Below are 27,077 nucleotides of genomic sequence, written 5' to 3' on the forward strand. Positions count from 1 at the left end.
CCCCTGCCATGGGCAGGGACACCTCCCACCAGCCCAGGTTGCTCCAAGCCCTGTCCAGCCTGGCCTTGGACACTTCCAGGGATGGGGCAGCCCCTGTCCACCCTCACAGGGAGGAATTTCTTCCCAATATCTAATCTAACCTTCCCTCCTTCAGCTTAAGGCCACTCCCCTTGTTCTGTCACAACCTGCCCTTGTGCAAAGTCCTCTCTTGGGAGCCCTTACCCTGGGTGCAAACGTCACTGTCAGCAAGAGCAGGGGATGAGGCAGCCACAGGAACTTGGGTTAATCTGGAAAAGCTACACCACGTTGGGAGCTGGGAATGGGATTCACAGTGAAGAACAAAGAACAGGAGAGCAAAGGGGATTAATTATCAGAACATCAACCAGCAGAAGAAAGAGAGGGAGTTATTCAAAGGAACAAAAAACTCACATGGGCTTTCAGGAGGGAAGCTGGAGGCACCTCCTGCAGCAGGCCCTTGGAAGATGCTCTCACTGCTCTGCTGACAGTTTGTTGCTGGAAAGAAAAATCTCTTTGGTGCTTCAGAGGATCCAAGAGGCAGGAGGGCAGCACTGGGAGCACAGTGATCCACGAGGCTCCTGGCCCAGAGGCAACAGCACCATGGGAGAACCACCCAACATTCTCCAAAAAGGGCACAGGTGCTTCCTGCAGGAAAGCTGAACTGAGAATCACAGAATCAGTAAATGATTGAGGTGGAAAAACCCTCTGGAGGTCACCTTGTCCAACCCTCAGAACCAGATTCCCAAGAACCCACCTAGACAGCAGTCTACTCTGTTTTTCCCCCCTATGAAAATTAAATATCACAGAACAAAATTGAATTATTCCATCTGGAAATCAACAGTGTCACTCTGGATGCTTAATGTATATATCATTTTATTGAATGGATGTATATTACAATAGACAAACATATATTACACATGCTATACAAAATATACATTCTTATGTGAAAAAAATATAAATAAGACACTAAGAAATAGCAACAGGGAGCAGGAGCAGCTTTGGTCTTGCTGCCTCTGAACCCCTAAGTTCCTGTTCTGGTAGTGCTTTGGCATTGATTGAAGAAACTGCTTGTTTTTATTGAAAAAAGAAAGGCCACCCTGTCCCCTCTGTACCCCTGGAGCAAAGGGAGAGAAGAGACACAGGATTTTAACCCAAGTCTACCAAGGAAGTTTTTCCCCAGTGCAGCAAAGTGTCACCTACTTACAATCATCGGCTATTTACAACCAGCTTATGGACTTTAAATGCTCATGGAAGGCTGTAAATGTCCTAATTCAGGGTGGCAGCTTCCATAGGCCTCAGAGGGGAGCAGCTTTAGCTCCTCAGAGGCTCCAGGAGCCAGCCCTGGCCTGGTGCACACAGCAGGAATGTTAAATGCTGGTCCTGGCCAAGCAGGTCTCACCTCCCTAACAGGAATTCCCTCACTCCAGGGAGTTGTGCCCCAGGTACTGCCAAGGTTGGGACACCCCCAGGGGCACTGGGACAGATCTCAGTGAGCTCAGCTCCTCAGGAGAGAGGGAGGGATGAAAGGAAAAGGAGCAAGTGTTTCCCAGGCAGTGATGGGAGACAGGGCAGCAGCTGGGATGGCCTTTTCCCACTCCCGGGAATGTCACATTCCAGCAGCACCCTGAGGGGCTGCCTGCAGAGAGCAGCCCAGAAGGATGAGACTTTGCTGCTGCTGCAGTTTCATGACATGACCTTTCTCATCTGGATTTAAAGTGACAGTACTGGGTTCCTGCAGCAGGAATCACTCAGGACTGAGAATAAGCACCGTGTCTTAAATGCTGTCTGGGGAGGAAAAGCCTGGAGGAAATAAAAACAGAAAGGAATGAACTTAAGGTTCTTTTTTATGTTATGAAAACATTTCAGCTGTCAGAACCCCAAAATTAACACACCTGTGTTTCACACTGCTGTACCCAAAGGTCAGGGACAACTGGATGCTCTTCCCACTCAAACTGCTCTCAAAGCAGCCACACTGGCTTTGAGAGCATGGGAAGAACCCTTGATAATATTTGCTCATTTGCACAGATCTGACTATTATTCATGCCCAAAGAGCCGTGGGAAAAGAATCATTATTCCCAGTGTTTCCTCATTTACTCAAATACTCCACAGCCTCTGAAGTCTGAGCTGTGACTCTGCACGGCTGCACCTCACACTTCAGTCACACACTCTCCTGTCTAGGAATGGATCAATGGGAAGTCTCACATACCTCTCTTGGGCTGGGCCAAACGGGGTTTTCTGTCTTTATAAAAATACCACACAGCTGGTGTTGTTTGGGTACAAATCCTACAGCTCCAAAAAAGGCACCAGGGACCAGCAAGGCCACCTCAAGTCTTCAGGTGTGAGCACAGAGCACAGCTGAGCACAAAGCACCTGCTGAAAACCCATCCCTGAGGAGTCTTTAACCCCTTTACACAACAGGACACTTTCCTAGAAGAAAGAACTTCTCAGGAAGTCTTTATAATGTTCTTCCTCCTAATTTTGTCAGGCACATCCCACTGGAGTTATGAAGTCTGCACCTCCTCTGTCTCAGCAAGAGTTTCAGTGTTGAGTCGTTTTCCTGCATTGTTTCATTTCCCACCTGTCAAACACTTAAACATTTTGGCCACACTGAGGTCTAAGGCCACACTGAGTTCAACAATTTTGTCTGATACTTTACAACAGAAAAGGGCACAAGTGTTTTATGCCTTTGGCTGTGAAGAGGAGACAGAAAACCCACAGTATAGTTCACTAAGTATTTATCAAGTGCTGTCCCAATTTACCTGATCCTTTTCACCATCACATTCTTTTTAGAAGTTCACTTAATTGTCAGCTAGGAAAAATACATTGAGACTCTCAATATACACAATATGAAGGTTCTTTTAAAGGTAAAAGCTTAGATAAAACTTGGAATTCTGCGAGTATCACACACTGGATCAGCTTAATGCACACAGAGTTGTAGGCAACAATGAAATTCATCACAGTTTCACCACATATCTATAAGTAAATTCACTCCTTTCCAAAACAAAGACAGCTCTATCCCCTCACAAACGAGCTTTCAGTACCCCCCAAACCTCCCATATGGCTTGATATGCAGCTGTCAAGACTAACAGTATGATACATACTTTGGCATAATAAAAAATATATTTACATTACAGCCAACACATTTATATGCTTAGTGTATACAAAATATTTATAAATGCAAATTTATTTACAACTGGAGTCCATTATTCATAGGAGAAAACAAGCCCCAAACAGACTGGTAACAGACACCTGCCAACAGTCTGAGGAAGGAAAAGCTGGCCAAGAGTTTTATGCTTACAATTCCTGGGGAATTCCATGAAGGAGGCCCTGATGGTTTGTTTCCAAGCAGACAGAGCACTGTGAAATAGCTACACACATTCTTGAGAGCTTTCCAAGGCATGCACCAACACAAAGGCTGCTCCCAGCACCACACAATCCATGCTTTAATGCTATTTTTGTAGACAGCACCAATCATCCACGTGTCCTCTGGTGCACAGTCCCATTTCCCACCAGAGAAATCCGAGGAAAAAGGGCATGTGCCACCTCCTCCAAAGAGAGGCTGTTTAATAACTGCAGACACACATAAACGAGCATCTTTGGCCTTGGGGTTAGTCCTGAGGTAGAAAAGAGTCAGTTGATGGGGGTTTGCCTGCGAGGCGTCACTCAAGTGCCTTACGTGGTCTCGCTGTGGTCGTGAACGCTCCGTGTCCTGCTAAAATCCAAGCTGTGCTCCCGTGGCCCGTGGCAGGGCCTGGGGGAGGGCTGGTCCTGCTCGTGGCAGGGCCTGGGGCAGGGCTGGTCCCTCTCAGGGCAGCCCCTGGGGCAGGGCTGGTCCCTCTCAGGGCAGCCCCTGGGGCAGGGCTGGTCCCGCTCGCTGCCGGCAGCTCCGTCGCTCCGGAGGGGCCGTGGAACCTCCCGGGCTGGAGGGTGGTGCAGGAAATGTGGGTGAGGGTGAGCCAGGTCTTTGCTGACTCCCCACAGAGGCACCTGGAAGGGCTCTGAGGAAGGAAAATGAGAAGGTGAACAGGAGCGAGTTCATGCGATGACAGAATATCCTCAGCTGGGAGGGACCCACCAGGACCATCCAGTCCAACTCCTGTCCCTGCACGGACACCCCAACAATCCCACCCTGTCCCTCAGAGCATTGTTCAAACACCCCTTGAGCTCTGGCAGCCTTGGGGCTGTGCCCACTGCCCTTGGGAGCCTGTTCAGTGCTCACCACCCTCTGGGGGAAGAATCTTTCCCTGAGATCCAACCTGACTCTCCCTGCCACAGCTCCAGCCATTCCCTCGGGTGCCGTCACTGCTCACACAGAGCAGAGATCAATCACACTCAGATTTCAGACAGATTTGAGCTGTGTGACTCAGCAGTAACAGTCCTGAGGTTATTTTCTCGGGTTTGGAGAGTGTATTTTACTGGATGCTCTCCCTTTCCAGCAATCTGTTTCAGTAACCAGAAACACACACGGTTTCAGTATGAATTTTTAAAAAGGAGATCTGGAAGAAAGTCAACAGAAAAACAACCAATTTAGGGAGTTCTTTGAACCTCAGGCCAGCTCAAACAGAAGGGCTATTTGAATTTCTCAAGTGAAGCTCCAGCTTTTGGTTAATAGATGTCCTTGAAGTGCATTCAAAGGCTCACATTCCACAAACTTTAAGAGATGAACTGCAGAAATTCCGTATTTTTAACATCACTCTCTTCAATCCTGAGTACTGGATGCAAACTGAGAGCTAGACTGGGGATCAGGTGGTTAATAAACAGACTACAGGCACTTGAAGGATTAACTGTGTGGCCACAGTGAAGGGCAGCACAAGGAAAGCCAAACGAACACAAAGGAACAAAAAGGAAAAAGGGGACACTCACCATTAATCTGCTGGGAGGAGATTTTCTTTTCACTGATTTTCTCGTGGTTGGTAAGAAAGACAGGCATGTCTCTGTCAGTCAAGAGATTATCCAGAGTACTGGCTTCATGCTGGGAGCATGCTGAGTACGTTTCCTTGGGCACCATGAGGTTGGGGAGTGCTGGGTCCAGGGGGTCCTCCTCGGAGATGAAGGCGTAGGGACAGTACTCTCGGGGGCGGGAGTAGATGTTTGCATTGTCGTAACAGTCTGGGCAGATCACCAATGGTGCTGCTCCACCTGAGGAACAGGAGGGAAAACCAAAATACTCTCAGAAAGGATGAGGGTGCCTGGTGGATTACAGCAGCACAGGTTGAAGGGCCTTCATAGAGTTCAGACTGCTCGGCTTGAGAGGACACATGAGAAATCCCAGGCTCTCCTCACTCAAATTCTCCACAGCACTGCCCTTCTGAGGGTGACCATGGGAAACCACGGACATGCTCCCCTATTTCATGGGTAAAAGGGTGCAGCCCTGTTGGGAACTAGGTTGGAAGAGCCCTGGGATCAAACTGGGATAGCTGTGCACATCTGCTCTTGGACCTGACTTGTCCCTGCCTGCCCACACACCTCAGACCTGATGATAAACTGGTCACTGAGATGAGCTGCTTCTCATCTCCTTCCTGATACACATTCCAGTGCAGTGGGACTGGACCAGAGGGAATGGATCATGGGACAGGAGTGAGAAACTTACACTGAGGGGCCCCTTTTCAAGCCAGTCTACAGAAGGACTGATGGTAAAAAACAGCATCAATGACACAAGTATCCTGAAAAGTGTCCAAACAAGGTAGGACACAGTGCAGCGCCCTTAGTTATGATTGTAGGAAGCCAACTGGATGTCTGGCAGAGGCAGGAACTCTACACCAAGGACAAGAGGTACAGCAAATCATCATCCCAGCAAAACCTACTTCCACTTTTGTTGCCTGGGCTCTTGAGATGCCAAAGGAAAGCAGCAGGAGCAAAATCCACCTTGGCACTTAACCTGAGGACGAGACTGTGCCCTGGCATCTGCTGAGGCCCAGGTAACACACCTGAGGGCTCTGCTTACCATCTGTGCCCTTGTGCACGTAGCTGCCAGCTGGAGGCATCAGCTGCTGATGGCTCCCAGCCTCTGAGTTGCTGTAGCCTTCCTGAGGCTCTGACAGTGTTCCTTGGGAGGACAAGTAGCTGGGAATGTCAGCAGGAAGGTTCATCTCCTCTGCAAGGCACAATTAACACTCAGGACATCAACAGCATGAAGATTTCAAGGTATTTCCAGCACTTCTCTCCACATTAACAAGAACATCCACAATTTCAACTCACATGTAGGTATCTTTCTTTCCTACCTGGTTATCTTTTTTCTATATCAGTGATTAAAAATCCACATAGCTGGTTCTAAACATACAGGGAATGGAAATTTACACACATTATTCCAGGTCCTGAAAATATTTCTAAGTTCATTCAAATATTTACTTCCAAACTTTACTGCTTTCCCTCAATGTAGGACAGATCTAGTGTATAAGGAATGGAATTAGCACACTTTGGGTATTTAAAAGAGCCTCTAAAATGAAGGAATTTGAGCAAATCCCTGAAGGGATTTGAGAAGGAAGTCTTCAGTTCTTTAATCTTATCCATCTGTAATGAATCCAGGAATTTCAAGCGTTTTGGATGAAAAATGGGGCCAAACCCTGTTGCTTTTGCACTTTACCTGTGTTAGTGATGCTGTAATCCTCATTCTTCCTCCTCATGTGGTAGATGACGATGACCCACACCAGGGACGTGCCCACCACGCAGCACACGACGACGATAATCACGATGCCGACGGTCGTCCAGCCATCGTCCTCGTGGGCAATGCCACTCTGGGAGGAGTCACAGTTGGGGGATGCCAGGACGTGGAGGTAGATGTGGCCACGCTCAGTGCCCAGCGTGTTGGACATGATGCAGGTGTACTTGCCAGCGTCCTCCAGCCCAGCATCCACGATGATGAGCAGCTGGTTGGCCGCGGCAAAGAAGTGGCGCTCGGTGACGGTGAGGGGCCCGTCGTCCTTGGTCCAGTTGAGGCGAGGGGCAGGGCTGCCCCCAGCTATGCACTGCAGGACTGCGGTCTCCCCACGGCTCACCGTCCTGTCCTCCAGGGGCCTCACGAAGGAAGGGGTTTCTGGGGTGGTGGAGGAAAAAATTGAAGTTGTGATTTCACAGACTTGTTGAATGGTTTCATAGAATCATAGAATGGATTGGGCTGGAAAAGACCTCCAAGATCAACAAGTCCAACCCTTGGTCCAATTCCAGTCCCTTTACCAGATCATGGCACTCAGTGCCACGGCCAATCTCAGGTTAAAAACCTCCAGGGATGGTGAATCCACCCCCTCTCTGGGCAGCCCATTCCAATGCCTGAGCACTTGGGTAGGAAGGGATCTTAAAGCTCATCTCATTCCACCCCAGGACACCTTCCACCAACCCAGGTTGCTCCAAGCCCCATCCACCCAGGCCTTGGACACTTCCAGGGATGGGGTAGCCACAGCGTCTCTAGGGCCTCCCCACCCTCACAGGGAAGAATTCCTTCCCAATATCCCATCTAACCCTGCTCTCTGACACCTCCCTGCAGATACTGATAGACACGGATGAGGTCCCTTCTCATCCATTTTCTCCCAAGGCTGATCAAGCCCAGGTCCCCCAGATGTCCATGGAATCCTTTAAGTTGGAAAAAGACCTTTAAGAGGATCAATTCCAACTGTTCAGCATTTTCTTGTAAGAGAGATGCTCCAGTCCCTTCACCATCTTTGTTGCCCTGTGCTGGAACCACTCCAGAAGCTCCATATTTCTCTTGTCCCAAGGAGCCCAGAACTGGACATAGCACTCCAGATGCACCTCACTAGGGATGAGTAGAGGGACAGGATCCCCTCTCTGACCTACTGGCCATGCCCTTCTTAATGCACCCAGGACCCACTGGCCTTCTTGACCACAGGTTCATGTTACCTGTGACTAAATTTGCTCTAAGGCAACACAAATTACCTGCCTGATCAACACTGCTGGAGTGAGAGTGGTCCCTCAGACCCCTTCGAAGCTCACACCACCTCCAGCTCCACTGGGCAGCCCTGGAGCTCAGCTTCTAAAGCTTCACCTTTCAAAAACCACACCAAGTGCTGCTCTGTGCATTTTACCTCCATTTCCTGGGATTTCATTACTAGGGCAGGGGTGGAGGGATCCATCTGCCAGCAAGGACCAGCACAGGACTCACCCAGCACGGTCAGGGTGGCGTTGGCCGACAGCCCCCCCGCGATGTTCTGGGCCATGCAGCTGTAGATGCCCATGTCCTCCATCTTCACGTTGGCGATGAAGAACACGTCGTCCTCGGGCATGACGTGCATCCTCCTCTCCCTTGCAGCTGGGAAGTCTGTGCCCCCATCCTTCTGCCAGGAGATCTGTGGGGTGGGGTGGCCCTCGGCAGCGCATTCCAGCCGGGCCATGGCCCCGGTGCGGATCGTGAGATCCATGGGGGTCTTCAGGAAAGAAGGGAGCTCTGCATCAAAGCACACACAGTTTCAGGGAAATAGCAGCAAAAGCTCCACAGCAGAGAGAAAATCTGGAAACAAACACATGTGAAATGTACCTGAGGTTGTCCCTAAGGGAATGGGGCAAATTCTTGGGAAGAACTGCACAAACTTTTAGTGATAATTTCGAAGAGCTTTTCTTACAAAATTAAATACAGTGTATACAGTGTTCACAGAACCATAGAATGGATTGGGTGGGAAAGGACCTTAAAGCTCAACTGCCACCAGACCAGGACACCTGCCACCAGCCCAGGTTGCTCCGAGCCCTGTCCAATCTGGTCTTGGACACTTCCAGGGATGGGGCAGCCACAGCTTCTCTGCCCAACCTGTGCTTGCCCACCCTCACAGGGAAGGATTTCTTCCTAATATCCCATATAAACTACTCTCTTTCTGTTCAAAACCATTAAGTTCATTTAAGATGATGTGAAGAACCAGATTTCTCATGGGGAACAGACAGGGAAACCTAAACTCTTCGTCCCACTTGTTTTTCCCCTGGTAACAGGAAAGGTGAACTTCACCTCATCATCTCTGCTCCCAGGTACTTTGGGGATCAGTGATCTGCTGACTGATGTGAACATTGGCTTCTCAAAGAGAATCATGATGGCTAAAGATAAAAAAAGACTTCTCTTTCAACTTTTCAGAATGTTTCCAGTCCCACCACTGATTTTCATGTGCCTTCCCCAGTTTTGCACGGGGAAAGGTGCTGAGTTCTGAGGCGACAGCAGAGGGAGCTTTTAGTTTAAAGAATTCCACCTCCAATTAACTAGATGAACAACTAATTGTGTTCTAACAAAGCATGGGAGATAACTGCCACTTTCCAAAAGTGAACAGAGGCTTTTCACCCACGAAAAACCAAAATCTCTTGTTTCCTTTCCTTTCCTGCTTTACGATTTGATACTTTTAAATCCCAGTTAGACAGACCCACAAGACTATTTTGGGCCAGCTCTAGTGGAAAGTACTTGTAGGTTTTTAAATAAAGCTTTGGGTTATCAGGGTCACCATTTATTGGGGTTCCCTTATCCCGAATAACGGGGCAGTGTGAATGATGGTCAGAAGAGCTCAGGCACCGCAGCATCAGAAGGTTTGATCAGAAGGCTTACAAGAGTTTATTCAAGATAGTTTCACAGTTTCCTCATAGCTCATGGTAGTAGTAGTAGTTCCTAGTAGTTCTATTCTCAGTAACATGCACACCTTTTATATCCTCTCACATCCAACATGCCATGACATTATTGGCTGGCCCATTCACCTCACATTCACCAAAGCATCTCATTGGTCACAGGACCCCCCCACACACCACAGGTAGCTCTCTTCTCTGTAAGGGAGAACTCCAAACTGCTTTCCTTAAGGGATGCACTTACAGTCACCCCTACATTGGGTGCAAAGTGATTTGCCTTTGTGGCCATTACCACTTACCATTGACAGTCAGCTTGGCTTTGTTGGAGTAGTTGGAGCCGAAGTGATTGGTGACAATGCACTGGTACTTGCCCTCATCGGTGAAGTTCACGTTGAAGAGGTGCAGGACTGTGGTGAACTCCAGCACCTCAGCACTCTGCTGCTGGTACCTGGCGAAGTTCTCGACCTCAGCATCGTACAGGACCTCGCTGTCCTTGCGCCAGGCCGTGGCCATGGGCGAGTCGCTGCTGCTGACGGCGCTGCAGCGAAGGGTCACGTTGGTGCCCCGCAGGGCCACCGTGCTCTCGGGGTGCACCCTGATCTGCGGCTTCGGGAAGTTGTCTGCAAAGAAAACCACCATCAGCTCCTTTCCTCTCTTCAGCTTGGATTAATATTGCAGGAGAACTCGATGTGAGCAGAAAGGAAATGTTGGGAACAGACATCACAAGTTCAGCTGTTTGCAGCTGGAAGTCGTAGAATCATAGAATAGAATCATAGAATCAGTTGGGTTGGAAGAGACCGCCAAGATCCTCAAGTCCAACCTTTAATCCAACCCCACTTTGATTACCAGATCATGGCACTCAGTGTCTCGTCCAGTCTCATCTTAAAAACCTCCAGGGCCAGAGAATCCACCCCCTCTCTGGGCAGGCCATTCCAATGCCTGACCACTCTCTCTGTAAAGAATTTTTTTCTGATATCCAACCTAAACCCCCACTGGCAGAGCTTAAGCCCATGCCCTCTTGTCCTACTGTTGGTTGCCTGAGAGAAGAGACCAATCCCCACCTGGTTACAACATCCTTTCATGTAGTTGTAGAGAATGATAAGTCTCCCCTGAGCCTCCTCTTCTCCAGGCTAAACAACCCCAGGTCCCTCAGCCTTTCCTCACTGCACTTGTGCTCAAGTCCTTTCACCAGCCTCAGTCAAGTCACTCTGGGCAGGAGGGTTAGAGCCACAGGCAGGCAGGAGCAGCACTGAAACCAGCAGCGTGCAAGTGTGGTGCTGAGCAGCCCTGCCTTTGATCCAGCTGTCTGGAACCTGCTATATTGAGCTCACACCCAAAAGCCCTGCCCAGCTGAAGAGCCAGGCTGCTTTATGAAGCACTGACACTTACTTTCAGATAGTTTAAATATCCTGAAGAGCCATTAAGTTCTACAAGTACAATGTGTAACAAGCTGGCAGTTCACTATCTCATCCCACTCAATGAGAGTGACTTCAAAACCCATTATTTCAGCACAGACACTCTCACAGGTACACACAGAGCTCTGTCAGGCACCACAGCGGTCGGTGATGGTGGAGTGGAGAAGTGGGTGATTGCACCTACATGCTGATTATTGCAGCCTTTACTCCCAAAGCAATAAAAGAACTGCTTATACTCAAGTAACGCTTATCAGACTGCTCACCTGGAAAAGGGAACACCAGGGTAATTCCAGGCCTGCCAGATGTCACCTGGGACTCTGGTGAAGTCTCTGAGCTTTTCATCTCACAGTTTGGATACAAAACTCAACAGGCTTATGTCTGAAACTGTGGTAGCAGAGACCAGAAAAACATCACAGAAATGGAGCACCAGAGAATGTGCCAGAGTCTGAACTACTCTAATCATTGCCCAGAGAAGCTGTGACTGCCCCATCTCTGGAAGTGTCCAAGGCCAGGTTGGACAGGGCTTGGAGCAACCTGGGCTGGTGGAAGGTGTCCCTGCCCATGGCAGGGGGTGGAATGAGACAGGCTTTAAGGTCCCTTCCAATCCAAACCATTCCATGATTCTGTGATACTCCAGCCTTGCTGGTATGGACAAGAACCAGAAAGGAAGTGTCAAACAGCCCTTCTAAAGCTCATGGGATTCATGAGCAGAGAGGATGGCAGCAAAATTGGGTTTTAATAGTAAGTTAAACAAAAAAAACAATGCAGTCTCAGAGCATTACTCCCTCAGGTTAGCTGCAGTGCTCAAACACCCCAGAACAGAGCAAAGAGAAGCAGAATTCAAGGTCATGGGTTCAATCCCCTGTGTGGGCCATTGACTTAAAGAGTTGGACCCGATGATCCTTGTGGGTCCCTTCCAACACAGAATAGTCTCTGACTCTGTGAGGATTAAATCCCAACCTGATGTACATGTGCATCACAGCCAAGACCAAGAGACTCCACTCCACTGCAGCCTCATTTCAGCTGCACAGCCCTGTACTATCATGCTTCTGTATCAGGAGTCATTAAAAATACAAACCACAGACAAAGTCATCAGGGGCCACGCTGAGAAGGCTCTGTCCTGCCAGCCACTCGGGGTGGGCACAGGTGACATCCACAGCCTGCTGCAGGTGGCTCTCAGTGAGCCACTGGGGCAGCCACTTCAGCTGGCAATCACACAGCAAGCTGCTGGTGTTCAGAACTCTGCAGAAACAGGGCAAAGCAAAAATGTGATTAAAGGATATTTCACATTGCTGATTCCATGCAGCAAAACAACTTACTGCTCTCAAAACTGCCAGGATTTAGAGTATTATTTTCAACCTATGGGTATTTATTGCAAAATCTTGGCTATTTAAGACAGAAACATCTCCTCTACGTCAGCATTAAAACCTTAAATTTCTTTTTAATTCTGGAGAACATAACCTTGGAGTTTCAACTTCTTAAAAAAATCCCCCCAAACACTAAGCCCATCTTTACAACTATCTCATCCCTTTTTAAAGCAATTAAAAGGAGCAACACTGCAGAGCAGCTCCATGTCTCCAACTAAACACACTTGCCACTAAGAAATGAGTAGAAGCCTCAATTCTCATTTTCATGCCAGCTGATACAGATTTAACACTGATTTTTTTCACACAGGTATCAACTGCAGAGCGTTTTCTCTGCCCCACAGAACAACTGCCAACAAGAAACAATAAGGGGTCACTTCCTCCCCACCACCTGCTTCCCAAGTTTCCTAAATATTATGTTTGAGTTATGACTGACTGGAGACCTGCCAAGAGATGAATCCAGGAGTGGGAAAGGAGAGGCACCAGCCAAGCCAGGATCCCACCCTGCTCTTTGCCTGAACATACCAATGATTCCTCACTTTCAAAATACATCAGAGAAAGCAAAGAAATCTTTAGCACCTCCAATCTGTCTCCTCACACTGGCAGATCTTGCAGATTGAATCCATCTGGCCAAGATTATGAAATGGAATAGCAGTTTTAGACCAGATCACATGATATGCAGAGACTTTATCTCACAGAAGGGACTGTGTTGCAGGAAGATTGGTCTTGGGTGTGAAGGTCACTTCACATCATAGTACTTCAAATGTCTGAAGACCACAAGAGGTTCCAGCAGCTTTAACATCTGCTGAGCATGTAAAAAATCTTGTCTAGCTGCAAGTTTTAAAGCCTTTCCCTAGCCTCAAAAATAGGAAGTTACAATGTAGGGTTTGCTAAGCCCCCTGAAAGATTCTTGATGGATTATTTCTTTTGTTTCACATTCAAGTGAGGGCTGAGCTGAACTTGCTGCAAAACTGTAAGATATGAAAAACTTAATGGTTCAGCACTGCCAGAAAAAATTACCTCCTACTAATTGCAACTAAAGAAATGGAAGTGTAGATTTTATCAGGCCTTAAATCTAAATATACAGCTCCCAACTTTAAGATCTTAATTTACCAGCATTTCTACATATATTTCAGGATGAAAGCAGACACACTTTGACAACTTCAGCCAATGGCTGAGGGATTCTTGCCAAGGAAGGGCTTGTAGAGAATCTCTATATAATTGTCATGAACTTACAGCTCCTTCAGCTGAGCCTGGGCAAAGGCATTTTCTTGGATGGACATTACTGCATTGTTGCTTAAATCTCTGTAAGTTAAGCAAAGAGCACAATAATGGGTGAGATTTCACATGATGCCTTCAGTTAAATTCTTGAAAAACTGACAGAGAATACAAGACTGAAGTTGATAAATAATTAGAAGTTGTACAAAGTAAAGTACTTACAGATGTTGGAGTCCTTCAAGACCAGAGAATGCTTTTTTGGTAATTGACTTTATCTGGTTTCCTTGCAAGATTCTGAAAGACAAAGCCACAGATCCCAGTCTGAATGTCACTATGAGTTCACAAACCAGACCTAAAAGGAGATCCCTGTGATGCTTAACTATGTTTTTTTCTAATTCCAGCTGAGCTAAAGCACCAAATACTAATTTTTTACCTTAAAGGCTCAACTAATTTTCCCACGAACAGGGTTTCTTTTCTATTCTTAACTTAAAAGATTTGGGTTATAGATGTGGCAGAAGATAATTTAAGTCAGGAGAATGAAACAGTGATAAGCAGAACTTGGGAGTGGAGAAATAACTCCCCAAAACCAGTTTGCCCCATCACATGAGCTCCTGGACTGCACCCTCAGACCAGACTATTTGTAATAAGCCATGTCTGGAGCTCCACAGGATGGAGCTTCCTACAAAGCACGTGGCACTGGATGAGAAGTGCACAGTCTGAGTGCTGAGAAGTTGTTAATTCAACAGTGTTTCATATTTGCTCAAAAATACGTTGAGTTTTGGGGTTGTTTTTTTTTTTTTGAAAAGTAGAAACTTTTACCCAAACCAAAGCAGTGCAAAAACTGATCATCATCACAAAGAGTGAGTATTCAATAATAAATGAAGTATTTATGCTTAATTTCTTTGAATTGGTGCTAAACCCCAATGCCCCTGAATGTGGAACCCAAGTTTATATCAGGAGGTTTTGGCACACAAATGGAAACAATGAAGAGCTGCCATTAGAAAGGTTTCCTGCCCTGTCACTGCTTTACAATTACTCAATAGTTTGCCCTCTCTCTCCTCTGCATGCCTGGGAAGTGCTGTCACTCCCATGCTCTGTAACACATACAGTTTATCCAGCCTGCTGAGTCCCACAAAGGCTTCATTTGCATCTTCTATGGCCCAGGAGATCTCGTTGTTCCGCAGGTCCCTGCAGGAGAAAAACTTTCTTAGAAAGAAGCCTTGAAAAAGCTGGAATGAAGCTTTTTATTTAGAAAGAAGCCTTGGAACATCATCATGACCATGGCCAGTGGTGAGCTGGGGGAGAGATTGGTGCTGCCTGGGCCAGGTACAGTGCTCTGGCACAGCATCACCTGGCAGGTCTCAAATCTTGCACAAAAACTAATCTTGCCAGGAGATGAATATCCCACTTGAGAGGAGCAAGGGAAAGCTGTTCCTGATCAGTTCTGCAGCCAGAACCACAAACAAATTCTGCAGCACAACTTTCTGATGTGGTATTTCAGGAAAGCCCCAGTCTGACCAGCACTTGTCATGTGATGGAGTATTTGCCAGGAGCTGGGAGAGGCTCCTGGAGCAAGTTGGTTCATGTCAGGAAATTAAGCAATAGAGCAGCAGAATTAATCTGCCCCAGTAACAGGCTTATAACAGCATTAGCATATTAAGAGATTACACACAGGTTACAGTGCAGGGTTGCCAGGCACACAGTGGTGGATTTTCAGAATGAAGTTGATATTCTGCTCACAAATCTCGTTATCAGCTAATGGGATTTCTGATTGACCTCTGCAAGGCACTTCAGCCCCTTATGGAGAAGAGAGGTCTGAACAGCAAAGGCAACAGAGCAATATGGTTTGGAGAGGATTAAATGCTTTTTAGAAAGGAGAAGAAATAAATTCAGTTGCATTTTTAGCCTGAATGGCATGGACTGAGCCAAGAGCATGCTTTGATACCACCATGCACAGGAGTCCTGCAGACAGGAGTGTGTTTAAAGGAAAGCACACTAATAAACAATAGTCTGTGTTTTATTCTATGCCACAGCTTGATGGAGCTTCCAAGTGACACAAAACTACCTACATACACAGGCAACTTTATACAACACTCATATAAACACCTCCTTCTGTGTGCTGATGGTGGAAAAATGAAATATCCCTTAGCTGAGACTGTAAATTGTGTAGAACATCAGCCTGGAAGAGACTGGGATCAACCTCCAGAACACCATCAGTGGTAATACATTAGATGCTTATTATTCTTTGAAATGAGAGTCTTGTTCCTAACACCAGGCAGCAGTCACTTCCACAATTAATGCATATACACTTTAAATTTTAGGACAAAAATAAAAGGAATTTCATGTTTCATGCATCACAAGGTCCAAACAAATACAGCCTTGAGACTTGCTCACATTATTTTTCTCTTTAAAAATTACTCAAGCTAAAGTACTTGACATGGATGTGATATAATGAGATGAATAATATGCCAAATTTATTTCCACGTTGCTAATTCTTGTGATTTAAAACTTGTTTCCAGAATTATCTCAGGGTCTGCTTCAGAATGTTAGACAGTGAATGCTGGAGAATGTAAATGCCAAACTATTCACATTATTACAGAGTAAATAATGGGGCAAGACTGAAAACTTCAGTGCTGTTTTTAGATACACCTTTAATCCTACCTTGCTTTGATTACCTTGCAGTTAATGCCAGTTTTACAGTTTATTCTGCAGCACAGCAGAGTGGCAGGAGCTGAACACACAGCAATATTTACAGCAGCACTGAACCAACCAGCACCCAACCAACAATGGAACTAATCCTGCACCCACACCGTGTCTCTTGTTGTTTGAAGTATTTTTACACTCCACTACTCAGACCACTTAGCAAAATGAGTGAGCAGCCCTAAAAAAAAGCCCCTCATTGTGTGAACAGAGGAGTTGGCTCCTCATGGCTGGCTGGGCACGAATGCTTGGAGCCTTGTTAATCACCACTGCCCTCTGTGCTGCACATTCCAGCCCCAAAAAAGGGCCAGGCCCTTGGCTGCTGATGCCCCTGAGAGCCCAGGAAAACCTACTAATTAATCTGCTCTTGTTCTTTTTCATGCTGCTCTAAACCTAAGAAATTAGGTTTAATTATTTCATTAAAAGGTTGCATTAAGGTTAACAGAATATGACTGCTTACATAAATCTCTCTGGTGAGTTTGCTTATTTAAGCATTTATTTAATGAAGTGACAAAGGAGTTGTAAACTTTCACTCCTTCCTCAAGTACCATTGTTTAGGATAATTACAACTGCTCAGATCTACCTGGGACAGGATTGGGGCTTTTCAGAAACATCCAACAGCTGCAGCTGCTGCCAAAGGTCCTGACAAGTGCAGAGCTGGGGCTGTGACAGCAACAGGAACCCGAGACCTCCTGCTAGTCTGTGACTTCAGCACAGCCAGGGTGGCCTAAGCCACACCTTCTGCAACACAAAAGGCTTCACCACTGGGTTTCTGGGGTTCCAACCCCAACAAAACCCTCTGGAACAAAGAGCTCCAGGCTATTTGCTCCACGAGTGGCATGTACACAAGTTGCCCACACCTCTCAGAACCAGCGGGACACGAGGTCACCAAGTCACAGTTTCTTCCCACCACTAAAGCTGAGTGTTTGGTTTGTTTTAGCTGGGCTGGAATCCTGTTATCTTGGCAAACCAGAAGATTACCAGCCCCACCACACCTGCAGGCAGGACAGACCCACAATGCCCTCAGGTTTCCACAGTGCAATACCCACTGTCTCTATTTTCAAAGGCTCCTGCTGCGTTAAACTGAAGTTTCAAAGAGAAGTTTTCTGTACTTACAAGGTTTGAAGGTTTGTGAGACCCCTGAAGACACCATCAGCAATGTGACTAATGTGATTGTCACCCAGGTTTAGTTTCTCCAGCAAGCCAAGGCCCACAAAGGCAGATTCCTTGAGGCGAGTGAGCTGGTTGGACGACAAGTCCCTGGAAACATCGAACACACAATTTAAAGGCAGGTAGGGGGGATTAATTTTAGAATCATAGAATCAATTGGGTTGGAAAAGACCTCCAAGATCATCGAGTCCAACCCTTGGTCCAACTCCAGTCCCTTTACCAGATCATGGCACTCAGTGCCACGGCCAAGCTCAGTTGAAAAACCTCCAGGGATGGGGAATCCATCCCCTCTCTGGGCAGCCCATTCCAATGCCTGAGCACTCTCTCTGCAAAGAATTTCTACCTGATCTCCAACTTCAATTTCCCCTGGCAGAGCTTGAGCCCATCGTGCCCCCTTGTCCTATTGCTGAGTGCCTGGGAGAAGAGACCAACCCCCACCTGACCAGAACTTCCCTTCAGGCAGTTCCAGACAGTGCTGAGGTCACCTCTGAGCCTCCTCTTCTCCAGGCTAAACACCCCCAGCTCCCTCAGCCTCTCCCCACAGCACTTGTGCTTCAGTCCCTTCTCCAGCCTTGTTGCTCTTCTCTGGACTCGCTCCAGCACCTCAATATCCTTTCTGAACTGAGGGGCCCAGAACTGAACACAACACTCAAGGTGTGGCCTCCCCAAGGCAGAGTCCAGGGGAAGGGTCACTGCCCTGGGCCTGCTGGCCACACTAGTTTGGATCCAGGCCAGGATCCCATTGGCCTTCTTGGCCACCTGGGCACACTGTTGGCTCATGTTGAGCTTCCTGTCCCTCAGTCCCCCCAGGTCCCTCTGCCTGGCTGCTCTCCAGCCACTCTGTGCCCAGCCTGGAGCGCTGCAGGGGGTTGTTGTGGCCAAAGGGCAGGACCCGGCACTTATGAAGATATTACCTGATTAACTACTGTGTTTTGATTAATTTCTCTACAGAACACCTATAAGTAAAATACCCAGCATTATCATGGGCCTGACCAGGAAATGGAGTACTTCCTTGGGTAATTAATTCTTGCCAATCTGTTATTGCAACATTCCAAAATCCCTAATGAAAAGCAGCCCAGGACTTACAGCTCAGCAAGTCTTTGGCAGAATTCCCACGCATCTGGGCTGATCCTGGTGATGGCATTCTGGCTAACATAGAGTTGTTGCAATGTCCTCAGCCCATACAGCCAGCCCTTGTTTACCTCTGTTAAGTTATTATGTTCCAGTTCTCTAAGGAATTAGAAGGAGAAACAATTGTCACGTAGATAATCGATGAAATATCTATTTATAAACTTTCACCTTGTGGATCTCAAAGTTGTTTGCTAACATGAGGCCTTACACAACACAAAATGCACAATTATATCCATAGTCCATCAAAATCCAAAGAATTAATTAAAGTACATGAAGAACTGAGTAACTCAACACCAGCTGTAGGGATCCAGTGGCAGAAACAAACCTGCAATCTGTTTGCAAAGATAATTTGCCTTTTTTAAAAGCCTTTTGCTAACAGTGCATGGCACACCCTGGTGTTTGCTCTGTCAGTCACAGAGCAAAGAACAGCCCCATGTTATGGGGACTGCAAATGAAAACCAGCAAGAAAGCAACTACAGAGTCAAATATTCTTGATCACCAAGTGGGAAAAGCATCAATATCATGGAATCACAGAATGGTTTGGATTGGAAAGGATCTTAAAGCTCATCCACTTCCAACCCTTTACCATGGGCAGGGACATTTTCCACCAGAACAGGCTCCTCCAAGCCCTGTCCACCCTGGCTTTGAGCACTTCATGGATGAGGAAATGTATCTTTCCACCTCTGAAGTAACCAGACATGACACAAAAATTAAGCAAAAATACTTTTTTCATGTGATTTCATCAACATCTCAGCACAGCCTTGCTGTAAAAAAGGAAGCTGTACAGAACACACCCTCCAGAGCCAGGGACCCTTAAAGAAATTCCACAAATAGCCATACTCACAATTCCTCTATATTACCCAGGCCAAAGAATGCTCCATCCATTAATCTGCTAATCCCATTGCGCTGCATTTTCAAGGATTTTAAGGACTCCAGTCCTTGGAATGTCAGACTTTCCACTGTTCTGATCCGGTTCCTTTTCAGTTCCCTTTATAAAGATGATATCAAATATTAAGACACCTTTCAACAAGCAGCACACTTTGGGAAAGTGGAGAACATGCTGAGGTGACCAACCCAGCTGGAAATGTTGGGTCTGTGCTTTCAGGACTGTCACTTACAGAAACTGCACGTGAGGCAATTTGAAGATCTTTGGGGGAATCACACTAATCCTGTTTCTGTTCAGCTTTACCACCATCAGGGAGCTAGATAAGTTATCAAGGCAACCTGCTTCTAGAGTGGTTATCCTGTTGTTACTCAGATTCCTAGGAAAGGAAAAGGGAAAGAGGCCTTTCAGAACGTGGAGAGCTTTATGAACACAATGGCACAAACATCTCAGAGTGACCACATATTATTAGAACTCAAGTTCCTTGTGTAGTCACATCAGAAATCTGAATTCTGGGATACCAAGTTAAATCCTTTTTCCCAAAGGAATCAGTGCAAGGAGCTGGTTTTTACTGCATGTCCAGCTTCACTTAGACAAGGTTAAGAAAATGTCCATGGTTAAGGAACTGTCCACGGTGATCTACTCACACAGGGCAGAAATCACTCCCTGTCCCTGCTGGCTGATGTTCCTGCACTTGGACAACAGCAGAGTTGTTTCCCATGCTAGTTGGGAAAATGGGATATGGATTGGTATGAAGAGTATTTTATTTCAAGCACATCTATAGCTCCATCAGGCACTGCTGCCAGTTCAAAGACAACAGAGCTCTCTACTTTAAGACAGTAACTTAAGAGTAGTGAGGTCTCCAACACTACCATGGCAGAGCCAGAAATCCCAGACACAACAGATCTCTTGTACTTACAGGTACTTCAGCTGCATCCGTGGAAAAGAAGAGGCTTTAATTTCTGAGATAAGATTAGAACTAAGATCTAGATTTTCCAGTGAAAGGTAGAGCTGGAGTTGCTCAGCATTTATCTCTGGAATGGTATTGTGCACCCTGGAAAAGATCAGCAACAAATATGATTATCAAAACATCTCATCCTCCCAGTTGCTGAAAACAGCTACAGGATCCTGTGTATCAACATCAATGAACCTCCTGGATGGGACACGCACCACATGCTTCCAAAAGTGTTAATTCCTAAAGCAATACTGCAAATCCAAGAGCTATTTGCCACCTTGACATATGAATAGATTCCCATTCTGAGGCCTGTAGCTGGGCTGTTCCTTGTGGGAACTGTCATTCCCAGCCTGAATCCCTCCCCCTCAAAGCTGCCTGCCTTGGTTGACTGCACTTTATTGGTAATTTAGGGTGACTTGATTGTCTAACTGATTTGTATTTCTTTAAAGAGTGCTTACATATTCCCTAAAGCCCTTTAGATGAGCAGCATTTCAAGACAAAAGGAGATGTTTTCCTGCAATTTGATGGCAGAACTCTACCACATTCCCCCATTTGTTAAACAAGAAAAAGGCAGATGAGCTGCTACTCACAGTGAGAGGAGAGTTATATTGGAAGTTGTTTCTCCAAAATAGGGAATTTCACTCAGCTCATTGTAATTCATTTTCCTTAAAAAGAAAAAAAAAATTACTGGCACTTCAAAGAGAAGGAAAACCCTTCTTTACCCAGCAGAAATAATTCATATCACAATGCATTTAATGAGTTTATTATAGTAATAATACTTTGCAGTTGACAAAAAAGACCCCTAAAAGCTTAAATACTAATAATTTGAACAATTTAAGTGTAAAACATGGTAGTTTTTCCCATTTGCATGGATACTATTACTTCTCTTTCATTTAAAATCAGCTACAGCCAAAACAAATGCATCTCACTTCTCTTTAAAAACATTGGACTTTTAATCTTTTATGAAAAAGCAACAGTTTTATACATAAAATGAGCTGCCAACACAGAACATCCATTTTTAATTAACTCCTACTGAATTTCTGCAAGTCAGACCAGGCACCTCTACATGCAATGAAATGTTCCAATTAGAATTAGGTAGGATGTCTTTTAGAGTTTATCCTCAGAAAAACCAACTTACACTTCTTGCAGAGTATGAACAGACAAATCAATGCTCCAGTTGGATGATAATAAATGATTATGACTTAAATCCCTAGGGAACAGAGAGAGAAGTTATTTAGCTCCTGGAATAAAATAAATTAAAAAAAAAAAAAGACCAAACCATGTAAGATCAAAACCTATGAGCAAAGAGCAAGGAGCTGCCACTTGATAATTTGTTGTTAAATTCCCCTCAGGTTCAGTGTAAAGATCCCATTTTAGCCATGAATTATTAAAACCTTGGGTGTCATGGCAAGTCAGGAGGTCCTTAATGCATTCTTTTAATTACAGCCAGATGCAAATTACACAGATAGAGCAGCAAGCAGGTTTGCAAACAATTATTCATTCCTACAATTAAAAAAAAAAAAGGGGGAATCAAGAGGAGCTGGAGCAGAGACCAAGTGCAGCCACTGCAGGTTTGGTCCCTCGGTACTTGTGGCAATGAAGCCAATCCCAAATGCCAGACACACAAAAACAGGGCAGTCTGAGCTGTTCCTCAGCAGCATTCCCATCCTCAGGGATGCTGAGTGCAACTGAAACTTGATTTTTCTAAGGCTTTCAGGGAGAATAGCATAGAATATTTCAGTTGGAGGTGATCTACAATCCTCTAGTCCAGCTGTCTGACCTCTTCAGGGCTGGCCCAAAGTTAAAGCAAATTAATCAGGGCACTGTCCAAATGCCTCCTAAACACTGACAGCCCTGGGTGATGAGGACCTGCTGTCTAATTACCAAGTCAGAAACTAAGATTTTAATTTAAAAAGCCCAGAAAAGTGTTTTTCTATTACTCATATTTCAACTACAACAAAGTTCTCATTGCAGCAAGTCCTCTTTCAAGAAGTTGGGAATAGCTCATATTTAAACCAGTTCTGACATTATTTATATTTACTTTCTGTTACTGATGCTTTTCTTTTACAAACAGACTGACTGATCACTAAACACAGAGTGAAACCCACTGGCTGATTTTCTGTGTTTAGAGATCCAGGCACTCAGCAATAGGACAAGGGGGCACGATGGGCTCAAGCTCTGCCAGGGCAAATTTAACTTGGAGATCAGGAAAAAATTCTTTGCAGAGAGAGTGCTCAGGCATTGGAATGGGCTGCCCAGAGAGGGGGTGGATTCCCCATCCCTGGAGGTTTTTCAGCTGAGCTTGGCCGTGGCACTGAGTGCCATGATCTGGTAAAGGGACTGGAGTTGGACCAAGGGTTGGACTTGATGATCTGGGAGGTCTTTTCCAACCCAATCCATTCTATGATTCTGTGATCATTCCATCACACAGCTGAGATTCCTGCTTTCCTGCAGAACCAGATGCAATTCCCTTGCTTTGGAAACACCAAAATGGGAGAATCCATCATTTTAGCAGCCCTTGCACTGGAACTGGGAGGGCTGTGCAGACAGAGCAAACAGGCAAAATTTGTATTTTAAAGATTCATCTGGTATTGCTCATAACATCTAAACATTCATTCTGAATTGAAATGGTTTTCAACTCCTAAGTAAATAAAACAGAATCCCCCCCAAACTGATTATGGATGATGGAGAATGACCTTAATCCAGCCCAGCTGAGCTGGGGCCCTGTGCTGGTACAGGTGTCAGTGCAGGGAGTTATTTGAGCTCACCCAAAAAACCTACTGTGAATGGAACTTGCTGAACTAATTAAGTGATACCTAATCTACTTTTATTCATGGTCTCTCTGGTTACCAGGATATATAAACACACCACTACAGAGACCACCAGCATTGTGCTTCCCTCTCCCCTTTCCAACAACCACCCTTCAAACAGGGCTGGAACTCCTTGTTCTAAAGAATCTGATGTTAAGTTGCAGACATATAAAAAAATATTTCCTAACTCCTAGACTTCCCTAGCCTTTTCATCACCTGCCAAGTAATCCACAAAACATATATCTTGACAGGAAAAATGAAGTTACTGATGCCTGAACACTTCCATCATGAGAATAAGTTCCAAAAGTTCTATCCTGGCCTTATTAGAAACAAAAATCTAAAAGAAAACTAACCCCACCACACAATGCAGGCATTGCCTGCAAGGAGTTTGAAATTCAGAGTTAGGCAAAAGGAAGAATTTTTACTCCTCAGAGCCAGGTGAAGTGATATCATAGAGCTAAGAGAAAAGCACATCAAGGATGTGATCATGTCAGAAAAATTAGGTTTTGATTAATTTTCAACAGCTGGTAAGCATTATAGCTCATTTAGATTGAGAACTGCCAGAGCAGTCCCAGGGAAGAGAAAACGTCACCCACACTTCATGTGTGAAAATCCTGAAAGCCACAACAGAGACAGACACAGAGAGGATGGAGAGCAGCCCTGAGGACAAGGACTTGGGGATGTTGGTGATGAGAAGCTCAGTGTGAGCCAGGCATGAGTGTCTGTAGCACAGAAACCTCCCCAGGGCTGGGCTGGGCAGGTCCCACAGTGTGGGCAGCAGGTGAGGGGGGTTCTGCCCCTCTGCCAACTCAGGTGAGACCCCCCTGCAGAGCTGCTCCTGCCCTGGGTCCAACATCAGAAGGACATGGAGCTGCTGGAGAGAGTCCAGAGGAGGTCATGGACATGCTCCAAGGGCTGGAGCCCCTCTGCTCTGGGACAGGCTGGGAGAGCTGGGAATGTTCACCTGGAGAAGAGAAGCTCCAGGGAGACCGGAGAGCCCCTTGCAGGGCCTAAAGGGGCTCCAGGAGAGCTGGAGAGGGACTTGAGACAAGGGATGGAGGGACAGGACACAGGGAATGGCTTCCCACTGCCAGAGGGCAGGGTTAGATGGGCTATTGGGAAGGAATTCTCCCCCGTGAGGGTGGACAGGCCCTGGCACAGGTGCCCAGAGAAGCTGTGGCTGCCCCATCCCTGGAAGTGTCCAAGGCCAGGTTGGACAGGGCTTGGAGCAACCTAGTCTGGTGGAAGGTGTCCCTGCCCATGGCTTTAAGGTCCCTCCCAACCCAAACCAGTCTGGGATACCCTCATTGTTTGCAGCATGGCAGATTGCACAACACAGCACGGTGCCAGCTCTGCTTCTTCCCACTGCACATTGTGCCAAGCAGCTTTAAACACACCCTCTATCAGCTTGGAGAAGATGCAAGTATTTGTTGAAGCTTGAAAACTTGCTCTTCCAACCAGCATGGATATCATCTTGCTTATTAGCCTCCTGATGAACTGCCAACTCCCTTCCCCAGGCACTGACACCCTCCCTGACAAGTTAAATATTCTTTGGATCTCTCTAAACATGGAAGATTTTACACACAAGGTATGGTATTTCCATGCTGAAATATACATTTTTTTTCTTAAACGTTTCCACTTGCTGATTGTGCAGGGAAAGGAGAGAACCACATAATGGGAAAAAGCTGAGAAGCTTCCTTGGACACATCCAGTATTTAACACAGATTACACTGCTGAGTCCTGCTAGTGGAATTCCTGGAGTTAACTGAACAGTGGTTTGTATGTTTAGAGTACCTGCCCAACAGGTTTAATTTTCTCTTGGTCTGGAATAATGTCATTTCAATCAACTGGGAAACACAATCACTCCAAGAGGGACTGAGAGCTCCGTGCCAAGAAGGAGGTTTTGATATCCCTCATATTCCAGCACCACTTCCACCTGTGTATGTTGTAGCCAAAGGTGACAAAAGCAACGGTGACTGTGACAGTAACAGTCAAGGAAGGACAAAGGCTTGACCTGTGTGAACACCATTTAGCAGACTAGTAATTAAATACTTGGGAGCAGAGATTATGGGTGGCTCTTAATTGCTTTGTGGGATTTCTTTGGATAAACAACAGCAAACGCCAAGGGGAGTCCACAATGGTTTAAAGGAGGGAAAAGGAGGGATTCCCTCGGTTGCAAAAGGGATGCAGAGGAAACCAGGAGCAGGAGGAATTGCCACAACACGCAGCTGAGGCTGGGTTGGCAGGAACATTTCCAAGCACAATCCTAAGGGACTGTGTCCTGCAGCCTGACCTGAGTGGCATCACCCCCAGCCTTCCTGACCACACTTTGCTTCTGTGCCACCCTCCTCTCACACCCAGCAGGGCAAGGCCAGTGTGACCCCCACCCTGCGACCCTGGCACACGGAGCCATCGGGGGCAGACCCTTTTTCTCTCCAAGGATCTGCTCCAATCTTTCACTCTTAAGGAATCACAGAATATTCAGAGTTGGAGGGACCCATGAGGATCACTGAGGCTTCTCCTTGTGGGCCTGGACTGCTCTGCCCGTGATGCTCCAGGCTCTGTCCGAGCACCCCCCGGGCAGAACCACAGAATTGTTCAGGTGGGAAAAGACCTCCAAGATCACCGAGCCCACCCTGTGCCCCCCATCCCGGCCCTGTGCCCCCCATCCCGGCCCTGTGCCCCCCATCCCGGCCCTGTCCCCCCCCATCCCTACCCTGTCCCCCCCCATCCCTACCCTGTCCCCCCCCATCCCTACCCTGTCCCCCAGCCCACAGCACTGAGTGCACGTCCAGTCGTTCCTTGGACACCTCCAGGGGTGAGGATTCCAAACCTCCCTGGGCAGCCCCTTCCAAAGCCTGACCACCCTTTCCACGAGGAAATTCCTCCCGATGTCCAACCTGCCCCTCCGCTGGCACAGGATGAGGCCGTTCCCTCTCCTCCTGGAGCAGAGCCCGACACCCACCTGGCTACAACCTATTTCAAGGAGTCACAGAGAGCAAACAGGTCCCCGCTGACCCTCCTTTCCTCCAGGCTGAGCCCCCCCAGCACCCTGGGCCGCTCCTCACACGAATTCCCCGCAGACCCTTCCCCATCCCCGCAGGGAGCGAGCAGGCCCCTCCACCCCCGCCCAGCCCCGCTCCCGGGCTCACTCACAGGGCCGTGATGCCGGCGGGCAGCGGCGGGATCCTGCGCGGGCCCGGCGCGCCGGGCAGGCGGTGCCGGCTGCAGTCCAGCAGGCCGCGGCGGCACGAGCAGGGCGCGGCGCAGGGCTCGGGGGCGGCACTCAGCGCTGCCGCCGCCGCCGCCAGCACGAGCAGCACCAGCAGCAACACCGGCAGCGGCGGCGGCGGCAGCAGCGGGGCCGGCGGCAGCGCCCCACGGGCGGCCCGCACGGCCGGGCCCGCTCCCCGCATCGCCCGGCCCGGCCCCGCCGCCCGCCCGCACCCGCCGCAGCGCGCAGGCGGACAGGGGCGGGGCGGCCACAGGCCACGCCCACCGCGGGGCGCGCCAAAGCCTCGCGGGCACCGATGGGCGGGGCAGAAAGGGGCGTGGCCACTGAGAAACCACGCCCATCGATGCCAGCTCATCGCCGTGAGGGCGGTGAGGGGGCGTGGCCGCAAACGAAGCCACGCCCTCCGTAGCGGCACATCGACCCTTGTGGGAGGTGAGGGGGCGAGGAAGAAGGGGCGGGGCTACACTGAAACCACGCCCCAACACATACCTTGTGCGATGGGGGCGTAGCCACATCCAAGCCACGCCCACAACTGCCAGCACGCCGCTATGCGAGCCATGAAGGGCGTGGCCGCGAGTCGGGGGCGGGGCTACTTTAAGCCACGCCTACAGCGCCAGCCCCGCCCACTTGTTAAAATC

The 27,077-nt window shown here is 47.6% G+C and overlaps 1 protein-coding gene across 1 annotated transcript; it reads right to left on the bottom strand.

The window, feature by feature from the left end:
- Window positions 1-869: 869 nt before the first annotated feature.
- Window positions 870-26,659, bottom strand: LRIG2 (leucine rich repeats and immunoglobulin like domains 2). The gene is made up of 18 exons (XM_071578489.1): window positions 26,361-26,659; window positions 21,533-21,604; window positions 20,985-21,059; window positions 20,359-20,493; window positions 19,675-19,818; window positions 19,401-19,544; window positions 18,512-18,655; window positions 17,372-17,515; window positions 14,663-14,743; window positions 13,778-13,849; window positions 13,574-13,642; window positions 12,052-12,215; window positions 9,858-10,178; window positions 8,132-8,413; window positions 6,602-7,051; window positions 5,963-6,112; window positions 4,882-5,157; window positions 870-4,016 (listed from the first exon to the last, which is right to left on the bottom strand). Exons 1-18 carry the CDS (start codon window positions 26,618-26,620, stop codon window positions 3,691-3,693), a joined length of 3,309 nt encoding a protein of 1,102 aa, XP_071434590.1. The 5' UTR covers window positions 26,621-26,659; the 3' UTR covers window positions 870-3,690.
- Between the last annotated feature and the right edge of the window lie 418 nt (window positions 26,660-27,077).

This window comes from Pithys albifrons, chromosome 28 (genome assembly GCF_047495875.1).
Source record: "Pithys albifrons albifrons isolate INPA30051 chromosome 28, PitAlb_v1, whole genome shotgun sequence".
Lineage (NCBI taxonomy): Eukaryota > Metazoa > Chordata > Aves > Passeriformes > Thamnophilidae > Pithys > Pithys albifrons.